Raw genomic sequence first — 26,166 nt, forward strand, 5'->3', positions numbered from 1 at the left:
CCGCCTTTTAAATGTGAAGTATTCCAGTTAAAATTTCTTGCAAAACGCAGTCGCTAGGCAAAGCGCCCAGATGAAACGGAATGTGGGAGTGTGTGTCCTGTAGCAGTAAGCTCCTATGAAATGGATTACATTGCAGCCATGCGAACATTTATTATTATTTGAGCCACTTCTCGGGGCCTTGATGGTTGTCCTCAAAATGCCTCCTCTTCCCACAAGGCCACTGAGGAGTAGCCCTCAATGGAAGATCAGGAAGCAGGTCAACTCCAAATTCTCAAGGGCATTGAGGGATGGAGACCAAACTGCCAACTGCATTCTGTGAAAGGGTCTTTCTGAAAGAAAAAGCTGGTGGAACCCAGTGTGTTCTCAGCAAGGCAAAAGTTGCCAACATTCTCAGAAGAGAAGTAGACTTGTTCAGTCAACCCAAATAAAGGACTCTGAACCAAAAATTTAATGGTGTGACAAGATGCAATCTCCAATATCAATTCCACCTGCAATCTCACCTTATTTAAAATGACCAACCAGAAGTGCTTAAGTGATCTGTCAACGTTCAGAAATATGTTAATATTTCAAGGGTAGAGGTTGTTTTGTTCTGTTTACAAGGAATTTTTGGATGGTGCAGTTTTCCAATTTGGGGAGTGTCATTGTTGTCATCATCAGGATATCAGGAGGTGGTGAGGGAGAGAGCCCTTGAGCAGGACTGGAATAATGAATGTTTCACAAAGAGACAGGCATCGCTCGGAGCTATGTGGGTTCCCACAGCTACATGCTCGCAATGGAACTCAATTGAAAACCTCAGGATGTAATGGAATGAAAACTGATTATTAACTTCAGGAATCTATCAGGTTGTTAGAATTTCAAATCAACATCTGATATTAGGAAAACTTAAACAGGGAAAACAATGGTATGGAAATTACTACAGGTGACATGCAGCACTTCAGTTATCATGGTTGTATCAAAATCTCCTCTTTAATCAAAACAATAATGCATTCGCAAACTCCATTCTATGGGAATTAGAGGAAATTGATATGAGTGCTTTAAGCATTTATATAATGAAATCAGCCACAGTGATTTCCCAACTTGAGCATATATCTCTCTCTTTCCCTTGATGCATGGTTCCATTACAAATTTTATCAATAAAAATAAAAGAGAATATCTTTAAAAAAATCACAAATATCAAAGTCTCATTTAAGAAAAAAATGATTGAATGAAACATTTCACAAGCCCAATGGAATTTTGTGAATGGAATGAGGTTTGTCCTTTCTCCTAAATGATGAGGCGTTTGCATTTTTGAATCACTTTTTTTAAGAAAGAAATGTGTGGTCAAATCACATAGGAACTTACTGAACTGGTAACCAGGGTTGTGAGTCAGTTGTTAAGTTTTAGTCAGATACAAAGAAGTGACTGGTGCAAGTGAGGGGGCAGGACATCTTATGTATAGGCATTTAACCGCTCTTTCGAACGGGTAGAATGGATGTCATGCAACTCCTGCTCCTCCTTTGATTTGATATCCTCATACTTTTGCATCCGACAAGCATCTTTCACGTAGGCCCAGTTGGCAGAGAGCACCATTAGGTAATGAACCTGCAGGATGAAACACAGTAAGAGGTTTCTTGAGTAATAAGCAAGTTTAATGATAGGCATGGGTGATTAATTATCTGTGGATGCAAATATTGATACATAACCACATACACATAAGCACATACCTACTCTACCTGCACAGAAAAATACAATGATCAAGCGAACTAAAATAATAATTGACTGGCTGTGTCATTTTCCTTTGGAAGACAGAATATTGAATATGGATTAGGGGTGCTGGAAGAGCACAGCACTTCAGGCAGCATCCAAGGAGCAGTGAAATCGACATATCGGGCAAAAGCTCTTCATCAGGAATAAATTTATTCCTGATGAAGGGCTTTTGCCTGAAACATCGATTTCGCTGCTCCTTGGATGCTGCCTGAACTGCTGTGCTCTTCCAGCACCACTAATCCAGAACCTGGTTTCCAGCATCTGCAGTCATTGTTTTTACCTAGAATATTGAATATGTCTGTATGAGCTGCCAGAGGAAGTGGTGGAGGCTGGTATAATTGCAATATTTAAAAGGCATCTGGTTGGGTATATGAATAGAAAAGATTCAGAGGTATATGGGCCAGCTGCTGGCAAATGGGACAAGATTAGATCGGGATATCTGGTTGGCATGGACAAGTTGGATGAAGGGTCTGTTTCCGTGCTGTACATCTCTATGACTCTATGAGTACAGATTTTAAAATGAGGAATAATTTTGAATGAATGGATATAGAGAGTATATTTTCTCTTGTGGTGAAGAACATAATTAGCCAACGTCAATATAAGATCATCACCAAGAAATATGATTGGGAATTCAGGAGAAACATCTTCACTCAAAGAGTGGTAAGAATGTGGAACTTTCTTCAAGCATTCCTATTGTAGTAATAGATACATTTACAGTGAAACTAAGGATGGTGAAGGGACAGTGATGTATTTCCAAGTCAGGATGGTGTGTGATTGGAAGGGAACTTGCAGGTTGTGATGTTCCCATGTAACTGCTGACCTTTCCTTCTAGATGACCTTCCATTTTATATAAAGACTAATTTTCCGAAGCTTTGGGCTATAAATTTAACATTGCACTTATTGTCTCCAATCTCTTAATTCTGAGTGCTCTTCATGAACAATAAAAATGTTTTCCAACCTCTCTCTGCATTGGTCTCACATCAGTGTCTAGTAAATTGAGGACATGGTGATATTGAACCCTGGTATAATTGTCAGGAGTGACACTCAAGATATAAACACCAATCAGACAAGCTATGAAGGATTTCAGTGCTGAGTCGAGTGAGATCAATAAGCAGTACCATTGGAAGCAAGCCTGCTTGCAGTTGTGTGCTGTGCCTTGACTTTTGTCTTCTGGCTGACAGCCTTCGAGTAACATTTGACATTAATGAATGAGTCCTACTCATTAACAATGGTCACAACAGTAAGCACCAATTTGTTTAACAAATTCACATACACATGAATTAGTAGCAAGTGAAATGTGCTACATGGCTGTAACATCTGGAAAATGTTGGGAAATACTGTTATAAAACGAAGGTTGACCCCCACCCCACCCCGTCCCACCGTGAACTATAACCGAAAAATGCAAAGAGGAGTACCTCACCCTACAGTCTGTAAAGGGAGTGTGAAAAGCAGTGTAACCTACCTTTCAGCAACGTCTAGCAGTTAAATAAAATAAACCCCTGACATTCACAGTAAAATCATCAAGTAACAATTTATTTATCTAGTTCCAACAATGAACAAATTAACTAAACTATTAACAAACAGAATAAATCCCTTCCAACTACTAACTATTCTGAAATAAAGCAAGATTCTAATGGTATGCTGTTCCAATAAATAGAAGTCCCACTTCTCCATTGATTCTTCTGTCAGGAATGCCTTCTCTGTTGAATCTTCAGTCAGGAATATTAACTCATTGTGCCATGGGCACTATCGTTATTTCGATGGTGATTTCTCTAAGACAAAGAGGAGGCTGTGATACCCAACAATTCTCCCTCAAGAGCTGAGGGCTGTTTGCTCTGGTGGGTGACAGCTTGCTCTGAGGTCTTTGTCCAACTGCACCTTCTTTTTATACCCTTATTGATGTATCAATATTTCTGCAGTATGTCAGTCAAACTTAAATTTAATAGGTTTTTGTTATCTAAGTACCTGGTTCAAATTATTTGGTTAAATCCAAAAGCCTGTTGTCTTGGTTAAAAAAAAGAGTTGCTGCTTGACTAGCTAACTATGGCTTTTCAATACAAATATTTCAGTTCGGTGTACTTGCAAACTTTCAAGCTGCTGATCACAGACATCCATTTTAAATCCCTAAGCACAAAAAATGTGCATAATCTTTTAAAGGGAGCACACAATGCTCTCCCCCCTAGCATTTCACAAACACCAAATTCTAACTTTCTGTCTCCCAGGCCAAAGTACTCTACCCAATGTCGCAACAATACCATAAACACGGTACCAACTGGTATTCCCATTAATGACACTAATCTGGATCTGATGGAACATGTATGATCTTGACTGCTATCACACACACTCTGACCATTGATATATGGGGGCTCCAGCCAAAGGAGGATCCCACAGGTGATTTCCTCTTCCATTCTCTGAGGTTGGAAGCATCCGAAGTGTTCCCCTAAGTCACTGCAGTGCTCGTTTGAGCACTCGGTCACACCAACTCCCCTACTGTCAGTGAGGTTGTGACAAGGAAATGAACATCTTCCAGAGGGAAGCTGATGTCTGTTTTCTCATTGTGGCTGGCTTGCCTGATACAAAAAAAATAATCTCTCAACATGGACCTCCCCCCTCCAGCTTTCTTCTGGGAGTGATTGCATCAGGAAGCTCAGACTGTAGGACAAGCGGAGAAGGGCTGAGATGGATGAGAGAGGGTTGGAAACTAACGTGAAGTCAGTAAGTGGTATGTTTTACAATGTCTTAGGATGTAAGTTTCAGTGAAAAGGATCAATGGCAGAGGTTCAAGACTCTTTGTAATTAAGGGTCAGATGGCCTACATTTCCTGGAGACATTAGAAAATTTATCAGTGTGACAATTCCAAGTTTGTCATATTTTCTTTTTTGCTGAATTTAATCCAACCTTACCCTCTGTATGGGGTCCCCAGTTTACAAATAGCTGGCTTATGTAAACTCGTACTTATGACCGTGAGGTCTTGCAGGTATGTGTAACTTCCTGATGAAGGGCTTATGCCTGAAACATTGATTCTCCTGCTCCTCAGACGCTCCCTGACCTGCTGTGCTTTTCCAGCAACACACTCTCGACTCTGATCTCCAACATCTGCAGTCCTCACTTTCTCCAAGGTGTGTGTAACTGCAAAGACCTAACATGCAATCATTTCTCTCAAAGTTGCAAATAGCTGCTTTGCATTGTCTTGCACTGTGTTCTAACTTGTATACAAATCGACAAGCAGACCGACTCCAGAATAGGACCTGCTCACAACCCCGGGGGCTGCCTGTACTTGGCGTTTGAGCAGCGAACCATCTTTTGAAGTTGAATGCTGGTAACAATGCTCAGCCTGTTCAGAGCATGTTTAAACAGTAACTGTGTATGGGACCTTCGTCATACCAGGCTGGACCAGGCAAGAGTGACAGGTTTCCTTCTCGGCAGGATGTCAGTGAATCACTTGCTATTTTTATGAAAACCCAGCAGTTTCACGGGCACATTTCCTGACACCAGCTTTTGCCAATTATTTCCACATTCTTAGCAATCAGATTCAAGTTCTCAGGCCCATCAGGGACTTCAGCTCTGGTCTCTTGATTATTGTCTCCTCTTCGGATTGCTGATCCATAACACCAGAAAATACAGCAGCAGAAGTAGGCCATTCAGCCCATTGAGTCTGCTTCCATATACAGTGATCATGGCTGATCTGTTGATCCTTAGCACTTCCCTGCCTTTTCCACATAAAGCTTGAATTATTTACTGATTAAAAATGTTTTCAAAAATAGCTACAGGTTTTTCTGCTATAGGGAGTTTCATTAACATGAATTTGCTTTAACAGATTGATGAATTGGGGGCACAGTTTCAAAAGCAATAACATTTAAAACATGTGTTGGCTGTAACATGATTACATTGCCAACACTTCAGGAGCTGTTTCTAAAGTGCAATTTTCCTATAATGCAGAGTTGCACTGGAACGTAACCATTGCCTTATAGAAGAACTACCTGTATTACAGAAATCATGTACTTTATCTTTGGTATTCCTGATGGAAAACATGTGGTCTTGAGTCTTTTAATCTTGCTCTAATCAGGTCAGAATTGCAAGAATACCACATTTCACTGTGATTCTATCTAGTTGAGTGCAATTTTAAAAAAACTCAGCCTCTCGACTCTTTTTCTCAACAATACTCAAGTTGTGTATTACCAAGAGGCGCCTTGTACAACCAAGGTGATGGTAAAGTTATACTGCCATTGGAGCAGTATTCAAGAAGAATGAGAGGTGACCTCATAGAAACATACAAGATTCTTAGGAGACTTGACAAAATGGAGAAGGAAAGTATGTTTTCCCTTGTGGGAGAGTCTAGGATTATAATCTCAGAGTAAGGAGTCCCTGACATATGAAAGAGATGAAGAGGAATTTCTTCTTCTAGAGGGTAGCGAACCTGTGGGATTCTTTACTGCAGAGGGCTGTACAGGCTGGATTGCCAAGGACTGTACAATTGGTCAATAGAGCTGTTTTATGGAGTTTTTGCTAATCTCCCACTGACATTACAGTGGACAATCAGAGAAGTAGCCGCAGGAAACACTAAAGTTACTTCTGTTTTGCTTCAGCTGGGCCTTCCATGTCTCCATTTTGTCCACGCACACATTTATTTTCTATTCTTTGCATTTAATAAGCACTTTGTTTCACTCAGAAAGAGGACAAAAGCAGGTTTGATGTTCGGCAGTCTGTGTCAGCAACTGTTGCCATAGTAACTGACAGGCCACAATCACTTCCACTTCAATCGAGAAGAAATGTTTTCTCTGAGAACTGGCCTGTGTAATTGATGATGCCAACCATTAGACATCTCAAGTTATAGGCCATTCAGGAATTTAAACGTCAGTCCAGTCATTATCTCGAGACTGGGCTCATCTTTAAAAGCAGGTTCTTCAGAAGCTGTACTGAATAATAGTAATGGCAACCACACTGTTGTGAGGTGTATAACTGTGGACATCCCTTGACTTCAGGACCCTCCAGGCTTTGACATAAAAGAGGGGGAACATATCTAATTGTATTGACAGAAAATCAAGAAAGACCTGGAGAAGGTTCCAAACTGATAATAACTTGAACTCATGGTAACAATGTTGTCCTGGGCGATGTGTATTTTTTAAAAAAATGTATTCATACTTTAAGCACACCATTGGCTTGGCCAGCTTTGATTGCCTTTGGAAAGGTATCAGTGAGCTGCTTTCTTAAACAGCTCCAGCCACATGTTGCAGGTAATCCCTCTCTACTGGCATCATTAGTCTAGAAATCAGCTCACCATCACCTTCTCAACAGCAATGAGATATAGGCAATAAATGCCAGGCAGATGCCCACTTCCTATAAGGGAATTTTTAAAAAAAAGATGCCCAAAGGGCAGTGGGTTTTAATAGGTTCACTGCTGCCAAAATACTGAGGTAATGGTGCAATTCATGAATCATTCAGTAGTCTGCACTTGGAATTCTGTGTCCAGGTTCAGTCAACAGACTACAATGTTCTGTAATGTCTCAGATCGGGAAAATCAAAAATCTGGAAAGACCCAGTTGCCCAGAAAGTGTTTGGACAGACCCAGAAAATCTATCGGCTTACCACTCACAGGACCATGACAAAATACCAAATAGCAAATGTCATGTCCTTTATAGACAGTTCTACTGTTCCCACTTCTACAGAAGATAGGACTAACAGCTTTCAGCTGTTTCAGTGGGGAAACTGCAGGGGTGCATGAGAGAGAACAAGAGACAAGATGGATGATAGAAGAAAAAAAGTTTATTAATTGGATGTGTATTGAAACTAACACTCACAGTTATTCATCCTGGTGGTAGGTCACCAATCTTTCCGGCAAAAGGAAAATATTCCCCAAATTGTAGATTGAACGATTAACAAATAATCCCAGGTCAGGCCTATTGATGTGTTAAGTTTGGTCACAGGAAATTCAGCAACTTCCTCATTGTCATTGGCGTTTTAACACATAGCAGGACTTTGGAATTTAAAAAAATCATTAATGCTTTATAATGTTTTGTGACTATGTTGTGGCTCAGGTGCAATGCCGATTTACAAACTTGTGATTAAACATATTAACATTATTCGACAAATCTAGGAAAATCCAAAATTCAGAAATGCCTTCATCCTCAGAATTCCAGGATGGAGCTGAAATAGTATATTGCAGCGACTGAAAGTACAAAGAGAAGAGGAAACGAATAATTGTGGGGATGGAGGGATCAATTATGAGGAGCAATTCTGTAAATTGATACGAAAACAGAAATTGCTGAAAAAACTCACCAGATCTGGCAGAAGCTGTAAAGAAAGGTGTGGCACGGTGGGTCAGTGGTTAGCACTGCTGCCTCACAGCGCCAGGGACCCAGGTTCGATCCCTGCCTCAGGCGACTGTCAGTGTGGCATTTGCACATTCTCCTCGTGTCAATTTCCAGTTTCCTCCCACAATCCAAAGATGTGCAGGTCAGGGGTAAATATGGAGTAGGGGAATGGGTCTTGGTGTGTTACTCTTCGGAGGGTCAGTGTGGACTTGTTGGACTGAAGGGCCTGTTTCCTTGCTGTAGAGAGTCTAATCTAAATAGCAGAGTTAACGTTTCAGGTCCAATCGCTCTTCTTCAGGACTGAAAATAGTGCATGTTCTTGCTGGGAAACAGGAGGTGACATGCTTGCTGATTTTATGATTCTAAGATTGTTAACAATGGCTGACATTTCATCTTGGGAAGAACTGTAGATTGGGAAGTTCTGCTGATTCTGAGAGGAAACAGTGTCAAGTACCATGCACATATAAATAAACGGTGACTTGGTGATAGGATACCAGCCACTGTGGAGTAATTTCAATCAGGTTGAACTGAAACACAAACAGATCATTCATGTTCTTACTGAATGTTGGATGACGTTCAAGGGTCCACATAGCCTACTTCTGTTATTTGTTCACGTGTACTTCACGGTATCATCGCTACTGAAATGTAGCAGAGGTGAGAACACATTAATATAAACTTGTGCAAATAGCAATAAAATAATGACCTGACATAGTGTCTTTTGTGATGTTTGGGTAGGGGAAATACATTGACCAGACACAAGGAAGAATCTCCGTGCTCTTGTCTGCAAAACTAAGATTCCAAATCTGAAAGTTACTATAGGTTTACAGGCAATTTGCAGAGACCAAACCAACCCCACTATCTCCCATCCCACCCTTACCCCAACATCTCTTTTAACCATGTACTAAAAATACTGAAAATGGCAGCGATGAGGGAAGCAGATGTTGATTGTCCAACGTTGGTCAATAGACTTTAGTGCAACAAAAGAACTGTAAAAGTTGGCATAGTCTGGTAAGACAAATTATTTGATATCAACATGTCTGATTGACAATTCATGGCAGTTGCTGCTGACCTCCTTCTGCCTCTCTCACACGCAGATGGACAGATTGATCTTTTTTCAGCTTCATTAACAAATATCACCACTGGTTCATACACGTTGAGCAGTTGCATGTGGAGTTTTTGATATGTTTTCAGTTCTATTCACACCTAAAGCTGAGCTGCAGTGTAAACGTGGTGACTAAAAAAATATTGTAATATGCTCCATGTGACATTCTGCTACATCTTGGAAGGTTAAGCAGGATCTGGAATGCCAAATTAGGTCTGTTTTCCCCAGAATTTAGAAGGTGAACAAGTGATCTGATTGAAGTCTTCAAGCTACTAACAGGAAAAGACAGGGTAGAGTCATAGAGTCATATAGCACGGAAACAGACCCTTGGACAATCAGACTACATTGAACATAAACCCAAACTAAACTATCCCAAGTTAGCCTGCACTTGGCCCATATCCCTCCAAACATTTCGTATTCATGTACTTATCTAAATGTCTTTTAAATGTTGTAACTGTACCCACATTCACCACTTCCTCTGGAATTTCATTCCACATATAAACCAGTCTCGATGTAAAAACATTGTCCCCATATCCTTTTCAAATCTTTCTCCTCTCACCTTAAAAATATGCCTCCCCAGTCTTTAAATCCCCCAACCTAGGTAAAAGACAACTGCCAATCAGCTTATCTATACCCCTTATTATTTTATCAACCTCCATAAGGTCACCTCTCAACTTCCTCCACTTGAATGAGTAAAGTCCCAGCCTATCCAGCTTCTCCCTATAACTCAAACCCTCCATTCCCAGCAATATCCAGCTTAATAATATTCATCCTATGACATGGAGACGAGAATTGGACATGGTACTCCAGAAGAGGTTTCAATAATAACCTGTACAATCTCAACATAACATCCCAACTCCTATACTGCAAGGTCTGAGCAATGAAGGCAAGACTGCTAAATACCTGCTGAAACACTCTGTGTGTATGTGACGCAAACTTCAAAGAATTATGTGCCTGAACCCCTAGGTCTCTCTGTTGTACAATACTATCCAAGGCAAGGATAGATAAAGATAAACTATTTTGATAGGTTGGAGATCCTTGAACTATGGGCCATAGTCTAAACATTATGGCCAGTGCATTCAGGAGTGAGATTAGGAAATGTTTCTAAGCACAAAGGATGGCAAAGGTTTGGAAGTCTCTTCCACAGTAGTAGTTGGTGTTAGATCAATTGTTAATTTTAAAGCCACGATAGATAAATTTTTGTTAAATTACTACTCAATCATAAATCTTTCATTGCTTGGTTGATCACTTCTGATTTTTGTTTTGCTTCCTGGATGTGGTATTTTTCTGGAATCCCTGCTGGCACCATGCTGCCTTTATCAAGATATATTACTGGGTAATGTGTGTTCAAGGCACTGCGCTGTCATTAATCCCCTTGTTGTCTTTGCTTTATTTTGGGTTTAATTAATGATTAGCTGTAGACTATCTACAGAAGAGGCACACTTCTTAGAAAACAAGAAGCTTATTGAAGGACAGCAAGATGTGTCACTAGATTTAGTCAGATATAATTACAAGGGCCTTAAGGAACTAACTCAGATATACCTGCTCAATCTAAAAGCTGGAGTAGAACCCCTTACCTCTCACAAACTGTCTGTGACGTCAATAGAATGGGTGGAGTCAATGCAGTATGACCATTATGCCTATCAGGGCCATTATATTATACAACACTGAATATTCCACCCAGTATTGCTCTCAAGTCGTTAATCCCTGCCGTTAGTATCTTTGCTGATTGACTTTTCTCAAATTACAGCACTTAGTGTTATAGAATAATATGGGATTAACTATTGCTTTATAAACTCTTACTTTCATTTTCAAAAAAAAGCTGTACATAGGAACTGGAGTAGGTCATTCAGCCCTTCAAACCTGTTCTGCCATTCAGTGCAATCATGGCTGCTCTGTGGCTTAACTCTATATACCTGCTTTGGGCCCATATTCCTTAATACTTTTGAAAAACATATCAGGTCTGTTACGCCATTCAATCATGGCTAATATTTTCTGTGATACCATGCTTCTGCCTCCTCCCCATAACCTTTGACCGCTTTCTAAATCAATAATCTTTCTACCTCCGTTCTAAAAGCACTCAATAACTTCACCCCCACCACAGCCTTCTGTGGAAAGAGCTCTATGGATTCACTACCCAACAGCTGATGAAATTCCTAAAGATCTCAGTTCTAAAGGGCCGTCCCTTGAACCTGAGGTGTACAGGTAATTGAAATGGGCAGGCTAATTCAAATTGACAACAAAGGGTCAAATTCTTTCAGCTAATTTTATTTTTTTCATGCAATAAATGTGACTCTGGCAACGTCACCCCTTGAATCAATCGTCTTCATGAGTTGATTTCAGAGGTTAGTGAAGAACTAACCACACTGTTGTGGGTCTGGAATCATATGTAGGGCAGCTTATGCCTGAAATGTCGATTCTCCTACTCCTCAGATGGTACTCCTGCTGTGCTTTTCCAGCACCACACTTTTGACTTTGTCGGGTAGACTAGTTAAAGACAGCGGATTTCCTTCCCTAAAGGGGCATCAGAGAACCAGGTGATTTTTGACGAATTCTCGACAATGAGCCTAGCTTTATATTTCAGATTTATTAACTGACTGTTAGTTTCCAGCAATGTGGATTGGGTTTGAATACATGTCCACAGAACATTAATCTGGATTTCCAGGTTACTGCATCAGTACCATCGCCTCTTTCTCATGGGAATTTAGCATTATCAATCATGCTTAACAACCTGTTCTCGCTCTCTGTGTAGTTGATAGTCTAGCAGGATATTTTCAGCCTGATGGCTTTGGTGATTCTGTGCGTGCTCCACAAAGCTTTAAGCAGATTGTGGAGCCCTACAGCTTGAAGCAGAAATGAAGCTCACCAAATCATTTCTGACACTTCACATTGCAGTGCTGGAACATTTGCATACTTAGCCCTTGCTCTTTACTTACACTTTGTTTTTTTTTCAATTGTGAAGCGGTGTTGATGTACAGGTGACTTTATTCTGCTGTATGCAGCATTTAAGGGATTGTCTGCACACAGCTTTGTGATAACATTGCTACCTAAAATCTGTCTACCCAAGGCACAATGATCCGAATGCCTTATTGCGCAAACAGATGGAAATCAACTGGGCAAAGAGCCAAGGGTATGCTATCTAATGTGACTTTTATTCTAACAACAGTAATAATTGTTACCTTTATTTATTGGGTAGATTCTTTTTTTAGCCTGTGTTAAGGTGACAGATTCTGCTTTTACCTCAGTGATATTATGACATGTTTCAAGTTTCTTTTTCTGTCCTATGTCGTTAAGGTGGCAAGGATGGCAGAGAATGTACCTGCATTTTTTGTCAAAACTTAGACTATTCAAAAGTTGAAAGACACAACAGACTGCTCTCTCATTAGAGAGAGAAAGCTGGTAAGGACACAGAGTCTTAGCAATGTACTGCACAGAAATACCCAGTCCAACACATCCATGCCAACCAGATATTCTAAATTAATCTAGTTTCATTCACCAGCATTTAGTCCAAATCCCTCTAAACCTTTCCTATTCATATAACCATTCAGTTTCCTTTTAAATGTTGTAATTAGATTGGATTTGATTCTCTACAGTGTAGAAAAAGGCACCTCGGCTCAACAAGTCCACACCACCCCTCTGAAGAGAAACCCACCTAAACACATTCCCCTATATTTACCCCTGACTAACACACCTAACACTGTGGGCAATTTAGCATGGCCAATTCACCTGACCTGCACATCTTTGGATTGTGGGAGAAAACTGGAGCACCCGGAGAAAACCCAATGCAGACACAGGGAGAATGTGCAAACTCCACACAGACAGGCAGGAATTGAACCCAGGTGCTGTGAGGCAGCAGTACTAACCACTGAGCCACCGTACCGCCCATAAGTGCTGGCCTCCACTACTTCCATACATATATCACACTCTGCGTGAAAAAGTTGCTTCTAGGTTCTTTTTAAATCTTTTCCCTGTCACCTTAAGCCTAGTTAAAAATCACACAATAGCAGGTTATAATCCAACAGTAACTACCTGACGAAGGAGCAGCGCTCTGAAAGCTAGTGCTTCCAAATAAACCTGTTGGACTATAACCTGGTGCTGTGTGATTTTTAGCTTTGTACATCCCAGTCCAACAGCAGCACCTCCAAACTACCTTAAAACTATGCCCTCTAGGTTTGGACTCCCCCACCCTGTGGAAAAGATTTTGGCTATTCACCCTATCCATGCCCTTCATGATTTTATAAACTTCCATAAAGTCACCCCTCAGCCTCTGATACTCCAGGAAAACTCACCCTAGCTTACTCAGCCTCTCCCTATAGCTCAAACCCTCCAACATGCTTGTAAATCTTTTTTGAACCCTTTCAAGTTTAATAACATATTTCCTACAGCAGGGAGGGTCACAGTATCTCAAGCAAGAGATGAGGTTGATGGTGGCCTCAATCAGGAACTGAACCAACACTGTATATCACATACCAGCCATTCAGCCAACTGAGCCCACCAACCAGTTTATGTTTGAGCCATGTAAGATACGAGTTCGGCATCAGCAAGAATACTGTGCTTATGTTTGGTCACTCCACCACAGGGGAAGGAATACAAGAGGGGAGTTCACCATCATCTTCTCAAAGGCAATTAGAGACAGACAATAACTGCTGGCCAGCCAGTGATGTTGATGACTCATGAGTGAATAAATAATAAAAAACAATTAATGTTGCCAGGAATGGAGAATTTTAGCTATGAGGAAAGATTAGATTTGATTTTTTCTGGAACAGAGTAGGCTGATGGGAAATGTAATGGACAAGTATAAAATTGCCAGGGGTCTGGATAAAGTGACTGATAAGGAACTATTTCTCTTAGCATCAAGTCATGAGCCAGGCAGCACAGATTTAAAATATTAAGAGAAGAATTTGAGGAAGAATTAGAGGAAAATATTTTTTCACACAGTGAGCTGTGGGGACCTAGAACTCAGTGTCTTAAAGGATAGTAGAACTTGAAAACTCATTGCCTTGAACACATACATGGACATGTGATTGAAGTGCAGTCAACTACAGAGTTGTAGTGATTGGAGCGAGAGCGTCAGATAGATCTCATTGACTATGAGTTCCCTGACTGGGATTGTTAACATGGGCCAATCAGGGTGTCCTGGCTGACAGATATAAACAGGAAATTCAAATGTCATTGTTGAAGTCTTTTCATATGTGGAACTGGAAGTTGAGGTTTGTCCTCATCTCCCTGTAAGTTGATTGAACGGTAGAGTTTGGGGCCTGGCTTTGCTGCTCCTCTCCCTTGTAAAATTGCTGTTGTATACAGCTGTAAATGTTAACTGTTTTTCTGTAAACTCTTTTGTAATTGTTTAATAAAATAAAAAAAAACAGGAAAAAAAATAAACAGAAAATTAAGCATGGCTTCTGTACAGTGGTAGTGTGGAGGATTATTAAAAATGAATAAATAAACAGGGGATTTGGAGTCTTTGCACTTCAGAGAGAGAGTCTGAGCTGGCTGGGCACAGCCTGTGAACTGTGCACATGTAAATAAAGGGTGACTTAGTGACAAGATACCAGCCTCTCTGCAGTTAATTGAAGAGTTAAGGGCCAAAATCTGGCAATGGGATTAGGCTGGATGACTCTTCCTTAGTTATCACATATTTAAGGGAAAAACCTGTGCCATATATTTTATACATTTCTCTGTCTCATCATTGTTGGTTACAGAGGAAGACTTTCAGCCCTGTTTTTCCCAGCCCTCCAAGGAAGCAATTCAACTTGTGCCATTCCCTGCCTTCTGACTGTCAGCCTCTACTTACTATTCCTTTACAGATAATGATCTAATTCCCTTTTGAACACTCAATTGACCCTTGCCTCCTCTGCAACCCCAGGCAGTGTGTTTTAGATCCTAACCATTCACTTATGTACATTTCCAATAATTAGTAGCACCTCTATTAAATCCTCTCTTAATCTCCTCTGCTCTGAGGAGGACAATTCCAGCTCTCCCTATCTTTCCACACAACTGAAGTCTGTCACACCTGGTGTCATTCTGGGAAATCCGCACTGCATCTTCTCAACTATGACAGTCACCAGACCATAGTGACGAGAGATTGTAAAGAGATACAAAGACAGGGGAAGCTCTTAAATGGGGCATATGTCTGAATACCATAGTGTGAAAATTGCTCCAGAAAATATTACCAGGTGGACAGTTAACACATGACTATATCATTCTAAGCTGAAGATGGAAGTTCAAGATTAGTATCTGGAAGTCTCTACTATGCTTGTGGCAAAGGGATGTTGTCTAAACACTAAATATGGCTGGAATAATTTCGACACCCATGCACAATTCTATCCTATTATACTTGCTGAAGCAGAACACAATTAGCATTCATCCAAAATAATTTATTGCAAAGTATAATTATTTCTGTGCACGTCACTGGGTCTTTTGCAAATGTGACTATACTTTCTTGACAGCAAGGGTCTTTGTCCATGTGGCATCTTCCCAATCTCAGCCATTAAGTGAAGGGTGACACAGGGCAAGGGAACCAAAAATATTACCAGCCTGATAAAAGGGATTGAAGCATTAAAAACCAAAATGACTTGGCAGGCTTGTGCACCTAGTGGAGCGGATCAAGTCCTTTGGCAGCTGGGATCAGGGTCAGCAACAGCCTGTTTGCACAGTGTGAATTATGATGCACCATCTAATCCCACTGTGAAAGTGTCATCTAGCAAGCAACTGGCAACAGACACGATTGCTGCATGGATACATCTTGAGAAAAATAAGCTGCAGCTATGCGTGAGCATCGTTAGTTATCAGTCGCAAATCTCCACTGCCAGAAAACCCATAGCATTATGAGATTGAAGGTATCAGAAGTAAATAAATGGTCACCACTGAACTGCTCTTCAAAATGTGTGGTAGCAAGACAATAGTGCTGTAGTTGACAGCACTGAATATCGCAGAGTCTCCTGCTTGTGCAGTGTGATTATTATTGTGGCTGCACTCAAATCACCAATTCCCGCACCACTGGATGGGAGCATCATGGAGTCACTGAATTAAGCTGCACAGCAGTGAGTCTGTCGGCTTATTGTACTGATGCCAGCTCTTTCAAAGACTAAATCTGCTCTCAGCTCCCTATAAAGACTTGACATCCTTGACAGGACATTTAACCATTTTCTGTAAAGGTTCAGCTTTATTTTTCACTATTTTAAAAGTCATTCTCGGCACATGTGCATTGCAGAAAATGTCAGAATGTATTGCCCATTGTTAAGTGGCTTTGTGCAACCCAAAAGGGAGGCGATGGCCTATGGTATTATTGCTGGACGGTTAATCCAGAGACTGAGGTAGGCACCTGGGTTTGAATCTCAGATGGTGGAATTTTATTTGTATAAAAATCTGGAGTTAGGAGTCTGCTGATGACCACAATAAAGTCCATCTGGTTCACTGGTGTCCTTTAGGGAAGGATACTGTCATCCTTACCTGGTCTGCCCTACAAAGTGACTCCAGACCCACTGCAATGCGGTTGACTCTTAACTGCCCTCTGGATAATTAGGGATGGGCAACAAATGGTGGCCTAGCCAGTGACACCCTCATCCTGTGACTGAATTAAACAAAGGCTTGTGGGCCTACTTCAGGTGTTAGTCCAGAGTCAGTCATCTTGATCTGGGATAAAAGTCATTCCTTTTCTTTATATTTATTAATGAGATGTTAGCTAGAACAGCGTTTATTGCCCAGAGAACAGCTAAGCACTAACCACGTTGCTGAGAGTCTAGAGTTACAGGTAGGGCAGATTTCCCTCCCTCAAGAACATTGGTTGCCAGAGAAAGGGTCAGATTTCCTCCACCAAGTAAATTACTGAATCAGTGGGGTTTTGTTTTTAACAGCAAACAACAGCTCCATGGCCACTTCAACTGAAAGCCACGTACTTCTGGAAATTGAAAAAGAATGCAAGTTTGAATTCTCGAATGTCCATGGCAAGATTAGAACTTGTGTTCTGTGGATTAGCAGCCCTCTTACCAGTGATAAACCTAGCTCCTTTGGAGGAGGGAAGAGGTGGGATGGGGAGCGTGAGGTAAGGGGCAGAGGAAATAGATCAGCCACAGGGTACACAAACAATATGCTGTAAAAATCAGAATTTCATGTACATGACAGCAGGCTGAAATAACTTTGAGTTCAATGGCTTCAAAGGCTTGGTCCCGGCCTGAAACCCATAACAAACTTTGTTTTAACTGGTACCTTAATGAACTGGCACTCTCAATAAGCCAGCAATATATTACCTTAAATATCAGGAATTTATTGTATTATCGCAATCCCTGCAATGTCCGAGTAAGTTGAGGGTACAAGTGAAAAGGCCCTCTGTCAGTAAGTTTTATTTAAAACAAAGTTACATTACCCGTAGGTAATTTATGTTGAAAATGAACTGTAACAGTGAGATGTATAGTCCCTTCACTATCTTTCCATTGCTTAGTCTGTGCTTTTACATTGATTATGTGGACACTTGACAAGCAGAATAGTTGATTAATCAGCACACTCCTGGTCCCATGGTTGCCGGATAACTAAAAGTTTACTGTATAATATTTGAAGTACACAAAACATTTTAATGAAGAGAAAAAAGTCAATAACTTTGTTTTTTTTTGCTGTGCCTGTATATCAAACATGAGGAGATCTCTCCAAGCAAGCAAATTGGAGAAGACTTGGCTGTGCTGAAAATGTGTTGTGGAAAGGCGCAGCAGGTCAGGCAGCATCCAGGGAGCAGGAGAATCGACATTTCGGGCATGAGCCCTTCTTCAGGAATTATTCCTGAAGAAGGGCTCATGCCCGAAACGTCGATTCTCCTGCAATTCCTGAAGAAGGGCTCATGCCCAAAACGTCAATTCTCCTGCTCCTTGGATGTTGTCTGACCTGCTGCGCCTTTCCAGCAACATATTTTCAACTCTGATCTCCAGCATCTGCAGTCCTCACTTTCTCCTAGAAGACTTGGCTGTGTCATAGTCATAGCCGCCTAAAACATAGAAAGAGGCCCTTTGGACTGTCAAGTCAGCAATGGTTAAAAGACAAGCATCTAACTATTTGAATGTTATTCTCCAATACTTGGCCCATAGCCTTATGTGTCTTGGCGTTGCAATTAAAGGAGCTGAATACAAGTTGCCATTTTCTACAACATGTGCAGAACTTAATACCAGTTTTTACCGTGCAATAATAGATTTAAATCATAGTTAAACATATAACCCACTTATGGCCAAGATTCCTCAACAATTCAAGTCATCTAATTGGTTGCCATCCAGATTATGTACAAACACAGGGAAAACTCCAAGTTGCATTTCTCTTCAACAATGCAATTTCGTTTTGCCTAGAAATGTCCTCCTTTAATTCTGAGGTGGTTCAGATAAAATTTAATGTATATACAATACTGCTGCTTTGAGCATTGCTAGTAAATAAACAGATTGAACGGAGCTCCAGCTGCTTCTCCAGAGATTGTCTTCTGTGACAGAGAATCAATTGTCATATTGTTGAAGTCAATAAGTTTATCCCACAGTCAAAAAAAAGCCATCCTGCATCACTTTTCACTGCAGTTGTAAATCCAGTTAGTGGGGATTTATATTTGTCTCCATTGGAAAATAAATACAGCTATTCAGACATTTCCTATCGATTTGACTTCATTCACATTGAGGTTTATGTGGATATTCATGGGCTAAAACAACACTAATGAGGTGAACTAAGATCTTCATTGTATTGTCAATGAGTAGGTCACGCCATATCTAAAGGCTGACAATGGTCATAGTTTTGTACTCACCATAGCAATGACGGCTGCTCCCGCTCCAGCCAGGGCCACAATGAACAAATGGAATGTCATGTTCAACTAGGAAAAAATAATGAGATGGTATGAGACACTCATTCTGCAGATAGTCAGGAAAGTGAAAATCTAGTGAAAACATAACTGAGCCTGCCCAACTTCTGGCTCATTGAGCAATATCATCAAATATATTTGGCAATATAATCAGCCAATCTAATGAAAGACCCCTCCCATTCTGGCTATATTTCTTTCCCCTATTATGAGAAAGACTATAATGTCTATCTTTTTAGCTTTATTTCTTATTTTCCTCACTTATATTGAATCAATGTATATCTGTTACATAGTGTAACTTTCTTATCTTTATTTTCTGTTTTTGTGCCTAAGGTATGAACCTAGGTACTTTGTACCTAAGATGGTGTGAAGTGCTGACCACATTGTACACCTTTCACAGTGCTTCTGTTCTTTGTAACTTCAGTGCAATGAATCCAATTCTAATTTTAATTCTTCCATCATGCAGAAGAAACAAAAGTGTGAAAACATGTAGCTACAGACTCAAGGCTCCACTAACATCAGACTTTTCATTGGACCTCGCAAAGGTTAAAATTGATCTCTCTCTGCACCTTCTCAGTGACTCGAACACTATATTCTGCATTTTGTTCTAATAACACAATGCACTGATGTATGGTATGATCTGCTTGAACAGCATGCAAAACAATGTTTTCATTGTATTTCAAAACATGTGACAATAATAAATCTAATCACATCAAATCAAAATTGGCCCGATTTGCTTCATTAAAGGAGTCAATGTAGCAGCGACTTAACAATAGGGATTTTATAGAACCATTGTGAGCCAAATCACTTTGTAGAATTTCAATACCCACTTAGATTTCAAACCTAGACTTATTCTCAATCATTCAAAATATATTTGGTATAGTCTTGACTGTCCTGCTCTTTTGCTGCTAAGCCAGGGTTGATGCCCGGGCAAGGGTTAACTCAGCTGGCTGGACAGTTGGTGAATAGCAGAATGAGCTCAATTTCCACACTGGCTGAGTTCACCATAGAAGTCCTGCCCTTGTCCCTCATTCGAGGCAAAGTGTTCCTTAGGTTATACTCACCACCAGTCAGCTCTGTCTATTGAGACAGAGCAGCCCTATGGTTACTTTATTCTTTTGAAATTAAATCTGACAGGGTCATCAAGAAACTTGCACTGGCTCAGACTGAACAGTAATGTTAACTTCCCATCCCTCTCTCTCAGTAACCTCCCCTAATCTTTGGTCATGTGACTCCAGGGTAATGGAACAAAAATGACATTCCAACAGGTAGGTGCATAATTGCAGGCTCATATTCATGAGAGATTGGAAGGAGAGTGTGTGTGTGTGTGTGTGTGTGTGTGTTTTCTCATCTTGCTCACAGAGGTTGTGTTTAGAAAAAAGATGAAAAGCAACCTTTCAGCAGGTATCTTTGATATAAATCAATTTGATAGCAGCCATACAGAAATGTCATGCTGACTTTCATCAAGAATAGATTGCGCATAGTAGACTCTTTTGAATGGCTTTGACTGGGAAACATTAATGCTTTAGATTTCACTCTATTCATGGACTTGCTCAGTTCGCAGCTCTTAGTTGATATGTCTATTTACAACTTGCAGAGTGTAAGAAAAGGAATAGGATATTCAGCCCCTTCAAGGCTGTTATGTTAATCAATAAGCTCATGGTTGACTTGCAACCTAACTCCACAACCAACGCTGTCCCAGTATCCACTAAAACCAAAGCTAACAAAACTATCGAGCACAGTTTTACAATTACCAATTGATTTCTATTAACTGCTACATGCAGAAGAGAGTTCTGAGCATCTATTACAGTTTATTGCATAGAAATAATTCTTATCTTTCTTCCTGTAAGACTGGACTCTAATGTTTATACTTTGCACCTCCTCCCTCGGTCATAGTCCTAAAACCCATTACCTAATGGAAATAGGTATTCTCTGTCTTAGCTGTTCCCTTCCATATCTTGAAAATTACTCAAATTGATTTCTGACATTCTGAAGTACACAATTGTAAAGCAGTAGTTTGTATAATATTGCCTGTAACTTATCCATTGGATTCCAGGTATCATACCAGCAAATCTACACTGCACCCCCTAAATTGCTAATATATCTTTTCTAATGTGTAATTCACAGAACCACACACATGTATTGTCTAATCAGAACTCTATACAGCTGAGTCATGACTTCTAGCCCCTTCTGATCTAATCCTCTCGATATAAAGGTCAGCGTTTCATTTGTTTCTATGATTACTTTCTGAATCTTTTCATTACATTGTAACAAACTATGTACACGGACACCCAAATTGCTTTGGTCCCTTTATTACTTTTAGCATTTCATCATTTAGGATATATTCTATCATGTTTAAGTTTAAAGTGGATTTTCTTGCTATATTGAAATCCATTTGCCACAATTTTGATCACTTTCCTGAATCTAGCACTTTCTTCATTTTGCTTTGCTTCCAACTGTAAAGTGAAGCCAACTAACCTATCTATATGCCATCAGCAAAATTGGATATGTGACTTTCAATCCCCTAATCTAAAGTGATAATAAGTGTGGCGACTACTGAGGTCCCTGCTGATCACCAGTGATTGTGTCACTATCAGTTAAGGTAACTTCCCATGATCTCCACTCCCTGCCACTTTACCAATTTCTTTATCATATACCCAAAGGCTGAGTCAAAGAATGAGATCTTAAAGGACATAATTTGGAGACTGTCCTTGAAAGGGGCAAAAACTGCCCAGCAATGTTCTTCTGACATTTGTTACTCCCACCCATTTGGCTATTGTATCTGCACTGGCTCTCCATATGGGTTTAATTGCCAGTGCCATTCTCACGTCTTTTCCTCATAATTCTATACGCTGTTTCTACTCAAATAATCATCTAATGTTCTCTTGAATGCTTCAGCTAGAATTTGATTTTACTGCACTTCTAAGCAGTGCATTTCAGAACCTAACTAGATTACATTTGTTTCTTTTACAAATTACTTTAAATCTGTGTCCTATTGTTCTTGACCCTTCCACGAGTACAGTTGCTCTCTAGTTACTCCATTTAGATGCCTCATGACTTTTGAAACTTCTTTTAAATCTCCTTTCCAAGGAAAACATTCAAACTTTCCAATCTTTCTTCATAAGTGAAGTCTCTTGTTCCTGGAACCATTCTCATCTACTTCTTCTGTACTGTTTCCAAAGTGCCCACATCCATCTGAAGTGTGGTGTCCCAAAATCTAATTCATGTCTCATGTAAGCTTATCAAATACCTCTGCTTTTTATTTTACACCTTAATTAATAAAGTTGTAGAGGTGATGATGTTGGATGGGGGTGGACAAGGTCAGAAGTCACACAACACCAGCTTATAGTTCAAGAGGTTTATTTTAAGACGAAGGGGCAGCGCTCCAAAAGCTTGTGACTTCAAATGAACCTGGTGAACGTGTGACTTTTGACCTTAATTAATAAAACCAAGGACATTGTGTGCTTTATTAATTAATCTCTCCACATGCTATGCCATCTTTAATGAATTATGGACCTTTACTGTTATGTCTGTCTGCTGTCACACTCTCTTTAGTGTAATAACCTTTATTTTGTACTCTCCGTGTTATTTGGACCAACCTATGTCATTTTGCACTTCTCCACATTGAAAGTCACCCATTTGACCTACCTGTCTTCTCCACCAACTTGCCAATGTCCTATGAAGTTCTATGCATCCCCCTTAAAGTTAACAATGTGCCCTACTTTTGTATCATCCACAAATTTTGTAGTTATTTTCTTTACACCAAGATCTAGGTCATTGATATGTATCAGGGGAAAAAAAGGTCTCAGAATTGACCCCTGGGAATTCCACTGCAAACTATTATTCTGTTTCTTATCACTCCTATAGCCAATTTTGTATCCTTGCTGCTACTGGCACTCTAATAGATTGGGTACTAACTTTGTTCATCCATCTGTACATTACACTGTATCAAATACCTTCTGGAAATCCATACACAAAACCTAAACAGCACTGGGGTCATCAAACCTCTCTCTTACCTCGAGCAAGTTAATTAAACACGATTTTCCCTTAGGAAATTCCTGCTGGTTCTCTCAAAGTAATTTGCAATTGTCAATATAACTATTAATTCCATCCAAAATTATTGATTGTAGAAGTTTCCCTAACGTCAAAGTTGAACTTATTAACAATAATTGCCTTACCAACTCTTGTGAAAAATGTGCAATGTTTGTAGTTCTCTAGGTTTGATGCCATTTCTGAAACTAAACAAGTCTGAAAAATTTTGACCAATACCTCTGCAATTCCCACATTCACTTACTTCAGTATCCTGGAATGCATCTCATCTGCCCAGGTACCTTGGTAACTTTTCATAATATCCATTACCCTTTTGTTACCAATTCTGAACATTTTTAGTGACAGATGTTCCTCCTCTATATAACATTTGCTTCTTTGATAAAGACAGATGCAATCTATTCAATTAATACCTCAGCCATGCCTCTTGTTTCCATGTTTCAGTCTACTTTTTGGTCTCTAATTGGTATTATGGACCAGGCCAGATTCTGTTAAACCATTTCAAGATAGCCCTAACTTTGCAAGTTGTTTTAAGCAGGTGTTAAGTGGATTTTCCAGGAGCGATGCAATTGGCCAAACCACTTAGATTAGATTAGATTACTAACAGTGTGGAAACAGGCCCTTCGGCCCAACAAGTCCACACCGACCCGCCGAAGCGCAACCCACCCATATCCCTACATTTACCCCTTACCTAACACTATGGGCAATTTAGCATGGCCAATTCACCTGACCCGCACATCTTTGGACTGTGGGAGGAAACCGGAGCACCCGGAGGAAACCCACGCAGACACGGGGAGAACGTGCAAACTCCACACAGTCAGTCGCCTGAGTCAGGAATTGAACCCAGGTCTCAGGCGCTGTGAGGCAGCAGTGCTAACCACTGTGCCACCGTGCCGCCCACTTAGTTTTAAATAAAACAGTATTTAATTACAAGATTACCGAAAGCAACACAAACAAAAGAGAACAAAATACGAAATAACTTAACCAATCTGAAAACCCAACAGATTATACCAATTTGAGGATGCTGTTCCCAATACTTGCAATAATCCCTATAAACACCCCTTGGCACAAAAGGTAAAATCAAACACAAGGTCTTACAGAAGAGAAGTCAGAGAGAGAGAGAGGGCCAGACCAAACCAAACCAGAGAAAATCTGAGCCGGGACAACTGACCACTCCCCTTTCATTGTACAAATGTTTTTTTTTAAACTTGAAAGCCTTTTTTCTTGAGGCAGTATCTGTTGGTTATAATCAAATTGGCTCTAAAACCCTTCAAACTACACTTTTTCAAGTCTCTGTCTTTTATGACCTCTCTGAAAGAAAACACCAAGGACACCATGACCTTGTTAAAGGAGCATAATCATCACAATGGCCTTATTCCTCCTTTACCAAATGTTTCCAAACTATGTGCTTCTACAATCATTTTGAATTCCCTTTTATTTTAATTGCCAATTTCTTCTCATAATTCCTCTTTGCTTATGCTATTTGTTCTTTTATCTCCCTTAAGAAGACGGGAGGCATGGTAGCACAGTGGTTAGCACTGCTGCCTCACAGCACCAGAGACCCGGGTTCAATTGCTGCCTCAGGCAACTGACTGTGTGGAGTTTGCATATTCTCCCCGTGAGGAGAGAATGTGCAGGTTAGGTGAATTGGCCATGCTAATTGCCCGTAGTGTTAGGTGAAGGGGTAAATGTAGGGGAATGGGGCTGGGTGGGTTGCGGGTCGGTGTGGACTTGTTGGGCCAGAGGGCCTGTTTCCACACTATAAGTAATCTAAAGAATATTCTGTATTCTTCATGCTTTTCAACTGTATTCTTTAACCTGTCATTAACATTTTTCTTCTCCCTTTTCTTAATTTCGATCTCCTTTTACATCCAAGGAGCTCTATATTTATTTGCCCTACAGTTCTCTTTTAAAGGAATTTACCTTGGCTGTGCCCAAAACATCTCCTATTTGAGGGCAACTTTTCCCACCAATTTTTGGGTTCTGTCTATCCAGTCCAACTGGTTTTGCCCCATGGAAGTCAATTCTCCAGTAGTTAATTATTCTTCTTCTGGATTGTTTATTGTTGTTTTCCATTGTCTTCTGAAAGCTTACGAATATTCATCAGTATCCCCAAAATGTTCTCCCACTGACATGTTCTACTTGTCCACTCCATTGCAAAAAAAACAGGTTGAGCAGTGCCGCTTTCCAGATAGGCATGGTCACATTTCCGGCATGGAAAATTCTCCAGAGTACAACCTCAGAATACTTGCCCCTCTCTGTCCTTTAAACTATCACCTACCATACCTACACTAATTTTGGAAAATTAAAGTGCTCCATTCTAATGTTAATCTCTAATGTTTGTGCTTCTCTTAGTAGTTCCTTGCAATTTGTAACTCTACATCCCTCTCACTGGCTGGTCATCGATATAGTACAACATACAATTTAATTGTACTTGTTTTGTTTCTAGGCTCTATCCAAATCAATTCTGTATTTGACCCTCTGAAACATTCTCATTCTCCTTAGACATTATTGTCACCTCTTTCATTTTCTTTCTTGTCTGCTTACACTGTGACAAAGAATGACCACAAATTTCTGCTCTCATGTCATTGTTATATCCATAACATCATAATTCCATTTAGCAATCTGCATCTGTAACTTTCCCAGTTTTATTTATTATATTCTATAAATTCATGTCGATGCATTGCGAATATGATTTATAATGTTTAATTTCTCCCTTATTTCAGTTTCACCTGTTAATTTACTATTCTCTATTCGAGTTTCTCACAGAATCTGAAGTGGCTTAAATTCCCAATCATTTAAAGTTAAAGAAAGGTCTGCAGCTTTTATTAAAGGTAAAAGGAAACACTAGCTGCTGAAGTGAATTGAATAGCAGGTGATCCAGTGTTGCTTCAAGAGAAGATATTAATCATCTGTCTGTACATTTGCAAAAGGCTCCATTGCTTAGATGTCCCAAGGTCTGACTGCTGAGCATGTTATGAATGCTTTGACTGAGTTTCTCAACATACAGAACCACTTGTCTCAACAGAGATCGATCTTCATAATTTGGTTTATTGTTTAAAAGATCACTTGAATGATTATCTGCCTTTCAGGTGGTCAGTAAAACAGACTTGTCATTGCTATTACAAGAAATTGAACAATTC

General features: G+C 40.1%; 1 protein-coding gene across 1 annotated transcript in view; it reads right to left on the reverse strand.

The window, feature by feature from the left end:
* Positions 1-952: 952 nt before the first annotated feature.
* The window catches only part of gpm6ab (glycoprotein M6Ab), a 237,787-nt gene continuing 212,573 nt past the window's right edge, over positions 953-26,166 (reverse strand). The window contains exons 6-7 of the mRNA XM_060843093.1: positions 18,926-18,991; positions 953-1,581 (exon numbers count right to left, since the gene is read on the reverse strand). Of these exons, the coding sequence (XP_060699076.1) occupies positions 1,429-1,581; positions 18,926-18,991 (219 nt within the window). The 3' untranslated portion in view covers positions 953-1,428. The remainder of the gene's footprint in view (positions 1,582-18,925; positions 18,992-26,166) is intronic.

This window comes from Hemiscyllium ocellatum, chromosome 2 (assembly GCF_020745735.1).
Source record: "Hemiscyllium ocellatum isolate sHemOce1 chromosome 2, sHemOce1.pat.X.cur, whole genome shotgun sequence".
Taxonomy (NCBI): Eukaryota; Metazoa; Chordata; class Chondrichthyes; order Orectolobiformes; family Hemiscylliidae; genus Hemiscyllium; species Hemiscyllium ocellatum.